Source organism: Terrapene carolina, unplaced genomic scaffold, assembly GCF_002925995.2.
Source record: "Terrapene carolina triunguis isolate 2854851 unplaced genomic scaffold, T_m_triunguis-2.0 Scaffold508, whole genome shotgun sequence".
Lineage (NCBI taxonomy): Eukaryota > Metazoa > Chordata > Testudines > Emydidae > Terrapene > Terrapene triunguis.
In genome coordinates, this window is record NW_020664859.1 from 1556436 (window position 1) to 1571933 (window position 15498).

Genomic DNA, 15498 nt, shown 5'->3' on the forward strand with positions numbered 1-15498 from the left:
ACTCGTAGTGTAGACCAGGGCTAAGTTTCAACACAAAGCAGGGAGAGCAGAGAAGGGAAATGCACGGCAAAGTTCAGGAACGTTTGCAAGTTGAGAAGGAGAATGGAGTTCTAGATCTGTCAAGAGAGAGAAGGGCTAAGAATCCCACCAGCAGACTTTCTCTGCAGCCTGAAAACAGCCCGCAAGTTGGCCCAAGAACCATACTAAGGGCCCTCCTCCCAGCCACCAGGGATACTGCCTCCATAGTACTTTCAGTCCCTGATGGCCACGGAGATACGATGTCTAGAATTTGGACTCTGATCCACCACGTTGTCTCATTTATACCATTTCTGCTCCGACAGGCCAGGCCAGAGAACAGACAGCTGAAGAAGGAACTTAACATGTCTCCAATACCAGAGCACAAGAAGCAATTATTGTAAATTTAATTTTTTAAAAGGCCATGCAGGGCCTTTCACCTCTCTCCCAAAGATCAGAACTCCTTCTATAGCTGTGCACTGGATCTGTCAGTTGTCCCTCACAAGGATGCCCCCAATTTTCACCTCTGTCCCACTCAAACTCAGTGACATTTCCTGATTACACCAAGTTATTTACATATTGATTGTGATGCCATGGAGTTTATATGCTAAAGGAACGAAACCCACCTAATTTTAAGCTTCCTGAACACTGTATGCACTTGGACAGTTAGCACAATCAGCAATGCAACACAAATTCTGTGTCCTTTTAAGGCTATTTTCCTGCTTGAATCATTACCTCCAGAACAAGCACTGGCTCTATCGTATTACATTAAGGAAATAGTAGGGCAAAGGAAACCACTGAGAAGATTCTGTTTTAAAACATGTGTAGCAAGTTGAGTACTTACTAGATTGCTTCACCTTTCTGTAAACGACAAACACAAAAATCCCTATAAGGGGCAATGCCACTGCAGCTCCAATTATTATTCCAGTTAGCTGTGGGGAGAGGTTAGGAAAAAGAGTGAATAATTAAAATATTCCTTAAAATGTTGGTAAATCCTACAGCAAACACTCAGCAAGGTATGAATGTGGAAATTCAGGGCATGTTCAGAAATCCTCATTTTGGAAAAGAAAAAAAGTGACCTAATTGTAATATAACTAAGTACTGAAGCATTTAAACAATTTCAGTCTCCCTCCCACACACATACCCCTGGGATCCTCTGCTTCTATTTGAAGGACCTATGAATTGAATAAGTAGGTAGCACATGGGGTGAAAACCAGAAACTGAAACTCCACTTCATGCACTGCAGTAATGTGAGATCACATAATCCACTCAAGCTCTGACTTACTCCTGGGGGAATTCTGCACCACTGCACAGATTTTTTTTTTTCTCCACAAAAATACATTCTGCCGGAGAGGCACTGCAGTTGCACCTTTCACTCAACAGGGGCTGCTGTGGCACCAAAACAGAGGGCAGCCAGCTCACTGTAGCAGCCAGCAGCTGACAGGGAGAAAGCAGAGGCTGATTTTCTCATAGAGACATGGCTGTGAGGTCAGGTGAGGAAGATGGGATATGGGGGGACGGAGAGAGCAGAGCATACAGGGCTGTTGGGGGGGGTCACAGAGGGTCAAAAGGGCTAGTGAAGGGGGTAGACTAGAGCGGAGGCTAAATGGAAGTGGGGGTGCAGGGACACTGGGGGTGGGGGTGTGCAGGGCCAAATGGGGACCAAGGGAGGGGGAGCATGGGAACAGGGGAAGGAAAGTGCAGGGACACATGGGGACAGGGGCAGATGTGCCTGACTGAATGGGAGAGGCTAGTGGTCAGCCAGGGTCAGCATGGGGGAGGCTCCCCAACTCCCTAACAATCTCTCTCCCCCAAAAAAACCCTGTTCCATACTTCTCCCACCCACACCCAACAACCCTCCAGGTTCACTCCCAGGCTGCTTCTGAGCAATTACTTCCCTATCCCTCAGCTCCTCCGTTACCCCTGACTCCCCCAAGCCTTTGCACTGCTTCTGAGGGGTACAGAAGATACATTTCTGAAATGTCGTTTAAATGAATTATTACTCAAAGTTCTGTATTAAAATGCCTAGTAAGGAATCTATTTGTCAAAAACATTTCTTGAATCTTTTTTGTTGTCTGTACTGTTAAAGACATAGTTCTTGACAGGTATTTTGAAATTAATTACCAAAATAATTGAAACCGGTATGATTATATTGTGTTATTTTGACAAATAAAATTCTGTGTATTTTGCAGTATTTTAAAATATTGTGCACAGAATTTTTTATTTTTTGGCACAGAATTCCCCCAGGAGTACTGACTGTACCTGAGGAATGATACACAGGAGGCTATTTATACACACATTTTATCTTGCATCCAATCAATGAAAGTTGTATATTACCAGAGTAGTTTGCATTCTGTCTTCTACGAACTGAAGAACTCGTGTTCGTAGATCTATGCCCACTGGGAATCCAGCCTAAAGCCAGAACAGAAAGGGAATAATTAAGGAAAAAGCTTGCAAAAACTGAAGGTTCTTTAAAAGACTATCTGTACACATGGCAAGAAATCTCAGTAACAGTTTCTCCATATCTGGTCTCATGCATCCAAAGTAATTTTCTTACATTTATATAGTGTCCTCCTTTCAACCACATAGTAAGGCGCTTTAGGATCTATCAGATTGTGTGAAGTAACTTCAAAACAACCAGTGATAAAATTAAACAGTCTCATCCACAAATACCAGCCCTTATGTTCCTCCCTCCCCAAAAGTCTGGGTACCCTGATGGTCAAAAGACCTGGGCTATTTCAGTCCAAGGTGGAGATGGAGTGTGACTCAGGGACCTCTTGATGCCAACTGGCAGAGGGCACATGGGGTTTTACAGGGATCCCTTGGGTCAGGGACATACATAGTACTTCACCAAAGGTGGCATGTAAGGTCTCTACTAATGGTCATCATAATCATTGCAAAATGTATGCAAGTATAATATTTAAGAAGTTATGTATCTATACTGAATATTATGTTCTTAAGGTAAGGCAGGTCAAGGTGATATGCCGCAGACAGGTTCCTTTCAGGCAGGAGGTAACAGATGCTTAGACCTCCCTGTCTGGTCATAGCTGTACTGTCTGCTCCACAATGGAGGCCTATTTGCATACTGAGCCAGATATCGATTAAGAAATGACAAAATCTACAAGAAAGGAGTATACAGAAAACAAAAAGAACAAACAGGAGGATGTCCTGCCTATGAATAAGGACAATGGTTTGCTCTGAGATGTCTATGGGTACAAACAGACACCCTGGATCTTTCACAGAGGAGACGAGCAGACAGCATAACTTATCTCTAAGGGCGGGTGGTAGCAAGATGCCTCAGAACCCTGGGTATCCCCAAGAAGCATCACAAGGAACGAGTTCTAAAGTCAAGGGCCCTCAAAGAAAATGCCTTGTCAGCATCTCCTCCTTTTTTAAACCAAGGGGACTTCAATTCAGGCACCTTCACTAACAACAGCTGTGGCCCAGGAGAGGAGACTTGCAAGGCCCTATAAGCAGGAACCAAGCCATTTAGATGTTTATAGTTGACAGCAAACACCTTAAACTCCACTCCAAAACCAACAGGTGACATGCAGAGTCACTGATGTCTCGTGCTCCCAGCAAGATATGCTCCTTAATAAGCACCAACTTCAGTATCCAGATCAGTTTAAGGTGCATCTGTATATAAAGGGCAGTACAGTGCAGTAATCAAATCTTAACATGGCAGAAGCTCAGATAAGGGTAGACTTGCCCACATCCAAACCCACAGTAGCAAGCTCTGGGACAGATATAGATGAAGAAGTGCTTTCCTGGCCACTGTTGCTCTATGTTTGATTAATAGCAGCTGGTGATCCAACAATACCCTGAGATGGCAGACTCTAGTAACTAACAGCACAATTGACACTCCGGCTATAGTCAATAGGAGATCTGGGTACCCATGGACTCTGGGATCAAACCTTGTACAAATACCTACCACTGAAATGCAGCCACCTCTGGGGTGAACAGGTTTCAGTTAGGGTCAGATAATTGTCAGCATGCTCCAGGAGAGGCAGGATAAGTTACTATTTTGTAGGGATCACCAATCCAACTCCAGCTATGAGCCCACTCTCTAGGGGGCCTCCTCAGGAGATAAGAAAACTGTTCCCTGTCCCTATCCCAGCTGCAGCCTTACTAGCTGCTGATCTCACATAGTATACATCTACACCACTGGTCCCCAAACTGTGGGGCGCGCCCTGTCCAGTGAGGCTCAGGACAGCCCCCATGGGAGGGTGTGGAGGGAGCATCACCCAGCCCCGCGCTGCCCCCAGCTCCGCTCCAGCCCCAGCTGTGACCCAGCTCCGCTCCCAGTAGCCGGCCGCTACCCTGTTCCTGCCCCAGCCGTGGCTTGGCCGTCGGCCCCTGCTCTCGGCCGCCAGCCCCAGGCCACAACTCTGCTCTCAGACACAGAGGGGCGCAGACACATTCCATTATTGGTAGGGGGGGCACAAGAAGAAAAGTTTGGGCACCGCTGATCTACACAGCTAGCAGCTTGGCCTCTGAGCCCAGGTCAACTGACTTGGGCTTGTGGAACTCACACTACAAACAACAGTGTAGATAGTGCTTTTAAGCTGCAGCTCAGGCTGAATCTCTCCTGCATGCCTACGCTTCAGAGCCCGAGCTACAACTTCTACACAGCTATTTTTAGCATGTTAGTGCAAGCCCCAAAAGCCCAAGTCTGTCAACCCAGATTCAGAGGCTTGTTGCCGCAGGCTGTGTAGATGTACATAATTACACTCGTGCAACTTTAGGAGGCTGTCCTCAGGTCCTACTCAGGGAGGCAGAAAAAGCTCCTGGAGAGCCCTCTTTGAATAGCAGCATCACTGGATTTATCAAAAATGGACTAGTCCCCTACTCTAGACACAGGTAAATGTGGCAGATGAGCGAAGTAGGAGGGGCACACACAATAGCAAGCTATTACATAGGCACTGATAAGAAACCCAGGCCTCCCACTTTCTCGGATTCTAACCAGATTGCTTCCCCAGAACCCTACTTGAAGGGTAAGTCAGCCTCTGGCTAGTGGTAGGTTTCTGATAAGTTTGAAGCTCTATCTTTTTCTAGCTGTTGGTATTTTGGATGCAGAGAGTGAACATGGCATAAGGCATCCGGGCACACCACTTGAGGGACGGGAAGAAATGCCTTGTATGATATACCATTAAAACATAAAAGGGCTGAGTGAAGTAAAGAGGAGGGGGAGAACACAAAAACTCCATTGGTCTCTAACAGACAGGCATCCTGGGCAGAAATGAGGGACTCAGGGCTTGTCTACACTTGAAATGCTACAGCTAGACGAAGGGTTGCCAACCCTCCCAGTTTCGCCGGGAGTCTCATGGAATTGGGCTCTATCTCCCAGAAGCTACTGAAGCCAAAAAGGGAGATTTTAGGCCGCTAAAAGTCCGGCGGTGCAGCGGGGCTAAGGCAGGCTTCCTGTCTGCCATGACCCTGGGCCACTCCCGGAAGCGGCTTGCATGTCCCTGCAGCCTCTGGGAGGGGGCAGGGGGTCTCCGTGCACTGCCCCTGCCCTGAGCACCAACTCCGTAGCTCCCATTGGCCGGAAACTGTGGTTTATAATTATATTACAGTAACTCCTCACTTAACGTTGTAGTTATGTTCCTGAAAAATGCGACTTTAAGCGAAACGATGTTAAGTGAATCCAATTTCCCCATAAGAATTAATGTAAATGAGGGGATTAGGTTCCAGGGAATTTTTTTTCACCAGACAAGAGACATTTTATTTATATAGATAGATAGATAGATAGATAGATAGATAGATCTATCTATCTACATACATACACACACACACACACACACACACACACACACACACAAACAGTATAAGTTTTAAACAAACAATTTAATACTGGTACACAGTGATGATGACTGTGAAACTTGGTTGAGGTGGAGGAGTCAGAGGGTGGGATATTTTCCAGGGAACGCCTTACAGCTAAATGATGAACTAGCAATTGGCTGAGCCCTCAAGGGTTAACTCTCACAGTGTACAAGGCAGCAGGAATGGAGGGAGGGGAGAGAGCATCGCAGACAGAGACACATATTGTGTGTGAGAGAGAGAGATGCACATTACCCCTTTAAGTACACTGCCTTGTTTATTAGATCAGCTTGCTGAGACCGCAGCTGCTGCTGCCCGCAAGCTCCCTCTGTCCTGAGCCCTGTCGTGTCCCGTCCCCCCCCCCGCTCTATGGAAGATGGGATAAGCGGGGTGCAGAAGCAGGGGGGAGAGGGACACCCTGACATTAGCCCCAATCTTCCTCCCCTCCCCCCCGCACAGCAAGCAGGAGTCTCGGGGAGCAGCTCCAAGGCAGAGGGCAGGAGCAGCACATGGCAGTGGGGGGGAGTGACAGCTGCAATTGCTAGCCTGCTGGGCAGCTGCTGCACAGGGAACTTAGGGGAGCGGGGAGCTGATAGGGGGAGCTGATGGGGGGCTGCCAGTCCACCTTGGTTCCCAGGGACGGTGCAAGGATGTTTCGCGCCCTAGGCGAAACTTCCACCTTGCGCCCTCCCCCTTCCTCACCCCCCCCTGCAGCAGCTCCCCACCCACCCCTGCCCTGAGGCGCCCCCCCTGCAGCAGCTCCCCACTCCCCCCGCCCTGAGGCACCCCCCCCCTGCGGGGGGAAGGAAAAAAAAAAAAAAAAAAAAAAAAAAAAAAAAAAAAAAAACCCAGCTCACCTCTGCTCCGCCCCCTCCCCGAGCCCTGCGGCAGCTCACTACCCCGCTCTGCCCTGAGGCACCTCCCCCGCGGCACCTCCCCACCCCTCCTCCGCCCTGAGGCACACCCCACACACACAGCAGCTCCCCCCCTGCCCGGGGAGCCGTGCGGCAGCTCCCCCCCAGCTCACCTCTGCTCCGCCTCCTCCCCGAGCACGCCATCGCTGCTCCACGTCTCCCGCCTCCTAGGCTTGCGGCGCCAATCAGCTGTTTGGCGCCGCAAGCCTGGGAGGGAGAGAAGCAGAGCGGGGCGGCGTGCTCAGGGGAGGAGGCGGAGCAGAGGTGAGCTGGGGCGGGGAGCGGTTCCCTTGCGTGCCGCCCCCCCCTTACTTGCTACAGGCGCCCCTCCCCGCACCGTCCTGCCCCAGCTCCCTCCGCCTAAATGCCGACGACGACCGGGGCGGCCAAAGATCCGGCCGCTGCGGTCGCCAAGGAAGAAAATGCCACCCCCCAAATGCTAGCGCCCTAGGCGACCGCCTAGGTCGCCTAATAGGTTGCACCGGCCCTGCTGGTTCCAAGTCCCCACCAGCTAGCTTCAACGGGCTGCTCTTCCTGCAAGCAATGGACAAAGTGGGCGGCTGCCAAACTACGTTAGAAGGGAGCATTGCACAACTTTAAAGGAGCATGTTCCCTAATTGATCAGCAACGTAACGAAACAATGTTAACCAGGACGACTTTAAGTGAGGAGTTACTGTATAATTTTATCTATTGAGTGGCAATCTATGTTCCATTATAAAGCTTACTTTCTTCATTAACTTTTTAGATGTAGAAACACATAGTATTCTTAGATTGTTTTCAGAACTACTTATATGAGGACTCAAAACAAAAATCTGATTTTTCACAAAGGGGGTAAAAAAATTTTGTCCATTTACAACTGACCACTCATTCATTGCAGAAGTTTAAAAATTCATACATATGTATATTTCAATGCCTTGCTGTGATTATTTACTTTGCCAGCTATTTCAAATTTTTAAAAATATTTCAATTATTTATTTGCTATGTGTGTTACTGTACAATATACCTGTCAGGAACTTTATTTGATAAATTTACTTTCTGAGATTCATATTCTAAAAAAAAAGTTTTTTTTTTTTTTTTAAATTGAAGTTGCATACGTCTAACCCTTTTAGTTGTGAAGATAACTTTCAAAATGTGAACTGATACAGCAGTTAGTCTAAAACAACTGTTGACTGTGAAGTTTTAGATGTCAAATGTTTTGTCATCTAACTTCAGATAAATGCTCAATCTGGTCTAAAGAGTATTATTATGGCTGGCTGTTTGTCACTGTCATGAATGCCACAATTTTTTGTTATTTTTTTAAGTCAACTATGGCTCCATTCCTCTGCAGAGTTCATTTCGTTTTCATCTAAAACAAAATAAATAAATAAATAAAACTTTTTTTTAAAAGCTTTCTAGCCTTTATGGTTACAAATCTATTTTCCAAAACTTAATCAAACATAACCAATGCAGTGTTCTCTCAGTCCCACCAACAAACTGTGCTTCTGCAGGGCGTTCTTTATTTCTAATCCGAAGATACATTTCGAGAGGATAGGAAATCTGTAACTAAGGCTATGCAGTTTAGAAATATACAACATGCTTTCCCAAAATAAGACCTAATATTTTAAGAACTGTACTAATATTTTGTATGAATGCATTGGGTTTCTAAAATGCCCTATAACACTCAATATACTTGAAGTAAATGAGTGCTGTGATTTGAGGGCAGTCACCTAAAATAGTAACTTTCTGTGCCATCACAAAGCCACAATTTTTCCAATTTGTTACCAGAACAAACCAATTTTAGATACAATAATTTATATAAGATCCATAGATATATCACCTCAAAAGGAATTATTTTGGGGAAAGTTCTATGGCCTGTGTTATATAGGAGATCAGACTAGATGATCACAATAGTCCCTTCAGGCACTGGAATCTCGGAGTCTATGAACCTCCTACATAAAGTCTGAAAGCCCTTTAAAGTGATGTTAAGGAAATAAGATTATAGAATACTTTTAAAATAAGCGCCTAGGAAGATACAGTTCAGATTGCTAAGTGCAATTCAAGAAAAGGTGTACCATTATACACAGGCACAGAAAAACTCAGACTATGGAAATCACAATTTAAGGTTACATAAATAATTCTGACACCAATCTTAGCACTCAGTTCCTACACACAGAACATTAAACAGAAAAATTCTAAATGACCAGCTTCCAACCTACTTTAGACTCCTTTTTAAAGTTAGGTTTCTAGTACTAATGATAACCTGAAGCATTTTTTAAAATATGAACTGATGCAGTATATTACTCCTGATTATACGAACAGCTCCACTGCTGATCGCAGCTGCCGAGGGAAAGTAGAATAACACTGGTCATTTCAACAGCTGTTATTAAAAATACTGCATATAGTGGAAGTGAGCACCAAACTATGGATGGGGCAGGGCACAATATGCAGGTACTGGGTTACGGGCAGACCAGTACAGACACACTTACTGGAGCAGTAGCCAGGAACTTGGGTGAAGGATAAGAATAGTAGAGCCACCCTCAACCCAATAGTCAAGAATGGAAGGGGCAGAGAGAAAGTTTCTTCTTTCCTTCATAACCAAGGTGGGACAGGATGGGTTTAACCATACGAGACTCACTAGCCAAAGGCCATATGAAAGATGGAGTCCTCCAACAAGGTCCAGGCCAGCATATTAACAGGAATTCCAGCAGTTGGGGGCTACTGTAGTCCTGAGTTCTCCTCCACCTGCCCACCCCTTTCAATATTTCATATCACCTGACTAGTAGGTGTCTGATAACTTTTTCAAGCTTTGCTTTAAATTATACATAATTATATTATAGCAGAGGTGGATTAAGATTTATTGGGGGCCTGGTCATAAAGAACAATTTGGACCCCCCACATGCCCCTCACCATGGGGCCCCACCCCCTGCTCCTCCTCTTCCCCTCAAGGCCCCTGCCCAGGCTGTAGCCGGGCCATGGAAAGAGCTGTCCAGGGAGCTTGGCCACCATGTGGAGCCCCAGACTCTCCGCCTACCATGGACGGCGCACCCCAAGAGGCAGGGACACAGACTGAGGGCTGCTCTCTGGTCACCCGGCTGACTGCCCAGGACAGGTGGAGGGTCCAGGGCTCCCCACAGCAGCCCAGGCTCTCTGGGCAGCTCTTACCATGGCTCACCTCTGGCTTCCAGCCTGGCTGAAAGCGGAGCCTCGGGGAAAGAGGAGGATCAGGGGGTGAGGCCACAGTTCTGGTGCTGGTGGCCCCCCCACTTCTACAGAGTTTCTCGCACACCTGCAGAGGCCCCCAAATTGGCCGGGGCCCCTGGGCACAGGGCCCATCCATTAATCCACCATTGATTATAAGAGAAAAGAAACAGGTAAAAAATTCTTACAACTGTTAGCTTAATCCTTACGCTGCTATTTCTAGTCTCCTTCCTTCCTGTTCATTCAAAGAGTAGTTCCATTCCCAAATTCTTCTCCCACCACAACTTGTGCTCTTTTGTTCCCAGTGGGATCTCTTTCCAATGATACTGTAGTGACTGGGGAAGAGGGAGCTCTGTTTTGTGAGTAGACAAATCCTTGCTTATTCTTTCCCACTAGTCTCTTTTCTATGGGAATTAGTCCAGATGGTTTACTTCCCAGGACAATACCCTTTAGATGTCTGGCAAATATACACAACCTTCTGTTGCCAATAATTACTAAATCATAACAATTCATCTGGTAACGTGCCCTGAATGTTATTCGGGGTTCAAGCTGTAAAAGACTATGGGCCCACCGAGGACTGCAGATCAACAATTCTATCTTGACAACTAATTTTACAATAAATTTTACCTTGCGCTCTCCGACAGCGATGCATGTCCCATCTGGGCTGTTGCCAGTAAAGAGAGCCTTGTCTTGCTGTTATTACCACTCAAATTACCAGATATCCTCCTGGCTTGTCAAGTACATTTGTTTCCATGTGGTTATGCTTTGATTGCTGAAACTGTGATTTGAATAAAGCTTGCATGGCATATGTTTGGGCATTTAATGTGTGTTATCTTTTTTCCCTAGGAATAAGAAATTCCCAACACAGAGGCTTGCCTTAAGGCTCTATTAAATCATATACTTTAGTACACCAAGGTATAGCTATAGTAAAAGACAGCTGCCACGGGACTCTACCTTTAAGAAGTGTGGGAGCATATTATATGCAGCTTACGTTGTGTTACTTTGGTAATATCTTAGACTAAAATGAAGGCTGGAGGAGATAAGAAATGCAACTGGACGAAGAGGGTTAGAAAAATGACAGCAAGCTGGGGCCAATCTTTTTAAGATTTTGGAGGGACAAAACAAAAAACTAAACATCTTACATGTGGAACAGCTCTTATTTAAAGCCAATATTTTTGTATTCTTTAACAAATTAGCCAGATGTTACTAAACTGGCCAAGTTAAGTTCCAGATTCTGGAAACACCATAAGTGCTTGAATAAGTCAGAGTATAAATATAAAAATCCAGCATACTGTACCTCGAGGCTGGAGTTGCTGTCCTCATCACCCATGTCTTTTGGGGGGGGGGGGAAGAAATGAGAGAAGAAAACCTAGTTAATAAGTGACATTCATCATTCCCATAGTCAGCATTAACAACCATAATGCAAAGTGTTTGAGAACTAATCCTCCAAGCTTCTTTATTTATCACTAGAAGGCAAGTTAATAGAAATATTGCATTTTTTCCCCATCTTCCTTTTTCTTCCTGAGAGAAAATACAGGAAGAAATAAAGCAAACAGGGTGATGATTTGCTGTTCTGATATTCTAGTACAACAATGATAATTAATGAAGCTCTCTACATGGTAACCAAGCTGTGTTTATGGGTTTCAATCAAAGGTCTCATATACAGCACAAACAGAAAACAAGCTGGCACCCCCATCCCACCAAATTAATTAAACCTGCTCAAAGAAAGTCTCAAACATAATATTGAAAATGTCTGCTGGAGCCAGAGAGCCTTCCATGCTAGGGCTCCCACTGTTTCTAATACCAGTGCAACTGAATTGCTATTAGCAACAATGAGATTTGTTTTTAAACATTTGGCCTGTATCTTCACTGAGAAAAAAAGATGTGTTTTACTGGTGTTATGCTAACCCATGTTAAAATCCTCGTTATGGATAAAGTGGTTGTAATTTTAATCTGTGTTAGCTGCTCAAAGTAAACCCTACAGTATTCACCTCAAACAACTAACTCAGGTTAAAACTGCAACTGCCTTGTCAACCTTAAGATTTTAATATTGGTTAGCTTAATACAGATTAAAAAATACACCTTTTTCCCTAGAGAGAAGTCAAGGCTCTGTAATGTATACAAGGCAACAAAATTAAAAGTCATCCCTCCTGAGGTCTTAATGTATTTACCCTCTACTTCCAACTGAAAACCCAGCCCAAGCCTTCTCTTCAAGCTTGACTACCACTATGCTTACCTCACCAGAGCATAAGGCTATGCTTAGGTTTCGTTTTTTGCTCCAAACCCTACAGTGCAGTGTGTGCTCTCTCAATCCTTGAGGGCTATATCCACTTTCCCTATATCCAGGTGGGCATAACAAGCTAATTGTACCCTTGAATCAGCAAAACAAATATTTTCCAGCAAGGTCCCCACTGTTAACATGATGCAGTTTTCAGGCAAAGACCATCAGCTGTTACAGGCTTCTTTTCCCTTATACTTTCATAGCCATATCGTTACCACTTGTAGAACCATTAGAAAACCCAGACCTGACACAATATTTAACACAATTCAAAGCATAGACCTGAACTGCAGATCAGTAGCCAGGTCTACCTAGCAAGTTCTAATACACAGTGTCACCATATCCTACATAATGCCTTTACGCAAACAGTTTATAGGATTTTTCCCAAAAAAACTCAAAGTACTACATATGTGCCAAAAATACTGCTTCTGCAATGAACATTAGCCTGTCTTATCCCATTGCAAGATGATTGCTTTTTTAGCACAGTTCATAATTACCCAATTAGTAATTAAATGAAACTAAGACTATGTCTACACTACAGACCTTACAGCAGCACAGCTGTACTGCTGCAGCTGCATCACTGTAAGGTTTCCGGTGTAGCCACTCTATGCCGGCAGGAGAGAGCTCTCCCGTCAGCATAATTAAACCATCCCCAATGAGCGGGGGTAGCTATGTCAGCAGGAGCCCATCTCCTGCCGACATAGCGCTGTCCAGACCAGCACTTTTGTCAGTGAAACTTATGTCAGTCAGAGGTGTGGTTTTTTTCACACCCACGAATGACAAAATTGTAGACATAGCCTAGTATAGACATAGCCTAACATTCTTCACAAAGCCTTAAAAAACAGCAGCTCTATTTTGTACCCCAACAAATTCTCTTCCCGAAAGACTGAGTTGAAGGTAACAGTGGCTAATCCAAAGAGCCACACAGTTAGTCAATTTCCTATGTTGTCAGTCTTTCACACAGCACCAGGGAAGACAAATTTATTAAAAACTAAACAAAACAAAAATAAAACCACAGAAATTAGGATGGGGACTCAAAGGCAGCAATAAGTGCCTTAAACTAAATTTTTTATATCTCTTTTAAATAGACTAGATTTCAAGCTGACACTGTGCCTTTTAGTCAATATTTACAGAAAAAGGTTTAATTAAATATCTTGAGGGACATTTTTAAAGTATTTCAGCATCTCTAGCAAATAATTCCATATTCCACAATGAAAAAGTAAAATATTTAAAAGTATAACATATAATATTGTATTCTGAGTCTTATTAATCTTAGTTTTTCTGCTCAAATTATGAAAAAAACATTTTCTGCCAGTGTACAAATTTAAATAGATAAAAATATTAAATACACAGAGATCTAATGAAACTCAATTTTAAAAACTGGAAAAAAAAAAATCCACAGTATTCACCCTATCATGCATGTCTTATTATTTAAATATGAGGAACCATCCCCTATTAGTATAATGGATGTATAGGATTTTGTATTACTTTAAATGTGAATTCCATTAATCTACACACTTTTCATCCTGTACAAAAATGTAGTGCATTCTTGCCACCTTCGGGATATTGTATATGATTATGATTTTATTTGATTTTGACAGAATACACAATGTTACATTTAGTAGTACACTATGAAGTATCCTAAGTAGTGCACTAAACCAGTGATTGTCAACCTGTGATTTGCAGACCTCCGGGGTCCAGAGACCAGGTCTAAGATTTCCAAAGGGGTCCGCACCATCATATAAAATTTGTTAGGGGTCCACAAATGAAAAAAGGTTGAAAACCACTGCAGTAAACTATAGCTGTCAAAATGAAGGACATTTTGTGATGCAGCATCTTTGCTTTTTTATTGTTTATTCACTTAAAAGGCTAGTCAGTTTTATTTTTTTTTAAATCCTTTTCCTTTCATTATTAATATCATAAAGTGTAGGTAAATAGATTTTGTGCCTGGGCTGGTACACTTTCATGACAATTTTGCAAGGCTGGGGGGGAGGGAAATTGATTCACAATATAGTTTGACATTTTGTTTATGTTTTTTTCCTATCTATTTAGGCCCTGATCTTCCAAAGACTTAAATTTTTGCATTATGAGTAGTCACACTGAAGGACTACTGAGGCACAATCAATGGGAATATTCACTATGTGTAAACAGGTAAATCAAATTAAATTAAGCAAGCAGGTAAATCTCTGTACTTTAGACTGAGAACTCTCTAAGAAGACTCCATCTCCTTTATGTTTGTACAGCACTGAGCACAATGCTCAATCCTGACTGTGGTCTTGAATAGCTACTGCAATATAAATAAATAACAATAATAATTAGAGACACAAAGTAGATGTGGTAATATCTTTTATTGGACTCACTTCTGTTGGTGAGTGAGATAAGCTTTTAAGCTTACTCAGAGATCTTCTTCAGGTCTGAGAAAGGTACTCAAACACACCGAGTACCTTTCCCAGACCTGACGAAGAGCTCTGTACAAGCTCAAAAGTTTGTCTCTCTCACCAACAGAAGTTGGTCCAATAAAATATATTACCCCACCCACCTTGTCTCTCTAATGTCCTAGGACCAGCGAAAACCACACTGCAAACAGCAATAATAATTCTCACTCTACCCCGACTAAACATTTGAGCAGGTTAGTGTAGTGCTGCTCCTATGATATCCAAAGTTCACTATAATAATCCTGCATCCAAGATGAGACACACAGCATGAGATCTGACCCTTTCCAGAAGCAAAGAGAGTAAACAGGGGGCTCCATCACGTATCAGTGTCACTGTCATTCACTTCTCCTGCCATGGCCAGAACTGGCACAAGACTCTAGTAAAACCCCAGGGCAGCCACGTACTGGGAAAGGGTCCAAACAATTTCAGACCCGCTGCATTGAGGCACCCACCCACGGCCGCAGTATCCAGGCTCCACAGTGACTTCGGGTGTAGGGGGAATCTCAGCAGAGGCGAGTCGAATGGGAGGCAAGGCCTCAACACCGCTAAGACGGAGATACTCAGAGCTGAGCCGAAGAGGGGGGTGCTCGCTGTCCAGCCCCTCGGGCAGGCCCCCAGCCAGACGCTGCTCGCAGGGCAGCTGGTCTGGGGAGAAGGCCGGTGCCTGGAGCCCCCAGGGGAAGCGGTGACTCACCGAGTGGCTCCAGGCGGCTCGAAAATGTCTCTTCTTGACAGGAGGCGGGAAACGGGGGGAACCGTCTAAATGAGGTCAGAGGTTAAAAGTCAGTGCAGAGGTCATGCAAGAAACGGGACCGTGCTTTCCTTGTCTTCCTCCAGAAAAACACGCCGGGTACGCACG

The 15498-nt window shown here is 44.4% G+C and overlaps 1 protein-coding gene across 1 annotated transcript in view; it reads right to left on the reverse strand.

Moving 5' to 3' along the window:
- The window catches only part of LOC112106835 (patatin-like phospholipase domain-containing protein 7), a 132870-nt gene extending 117392 nt beyond the window's left edge, over nt 1-15478 (reverse strand). Inside the window, exons 1-4 of the mRNA XM_026658725.1 lie at nt 15334-15478; nt 11224-11258; nt 2353-2427; nt 860-947 (exon numbers count right to left, since the gene is read on the reverse strand). Coding sequence (XP_026514510.1) covers nt 860-947; nt 2353-2427; nt 11224-11256 — 196 coding nt within the window. The 5' untranslated portion in view covers nt 11257-11258; nt 15334-15478. The remainder of the gene's footprint in view (nt 1-859; nt 948-2352; nt 2428-11223; nt 11259-15333) is intronic.
- Nucleotides 15479-15498: the final 20 nt, after the last annotated feature.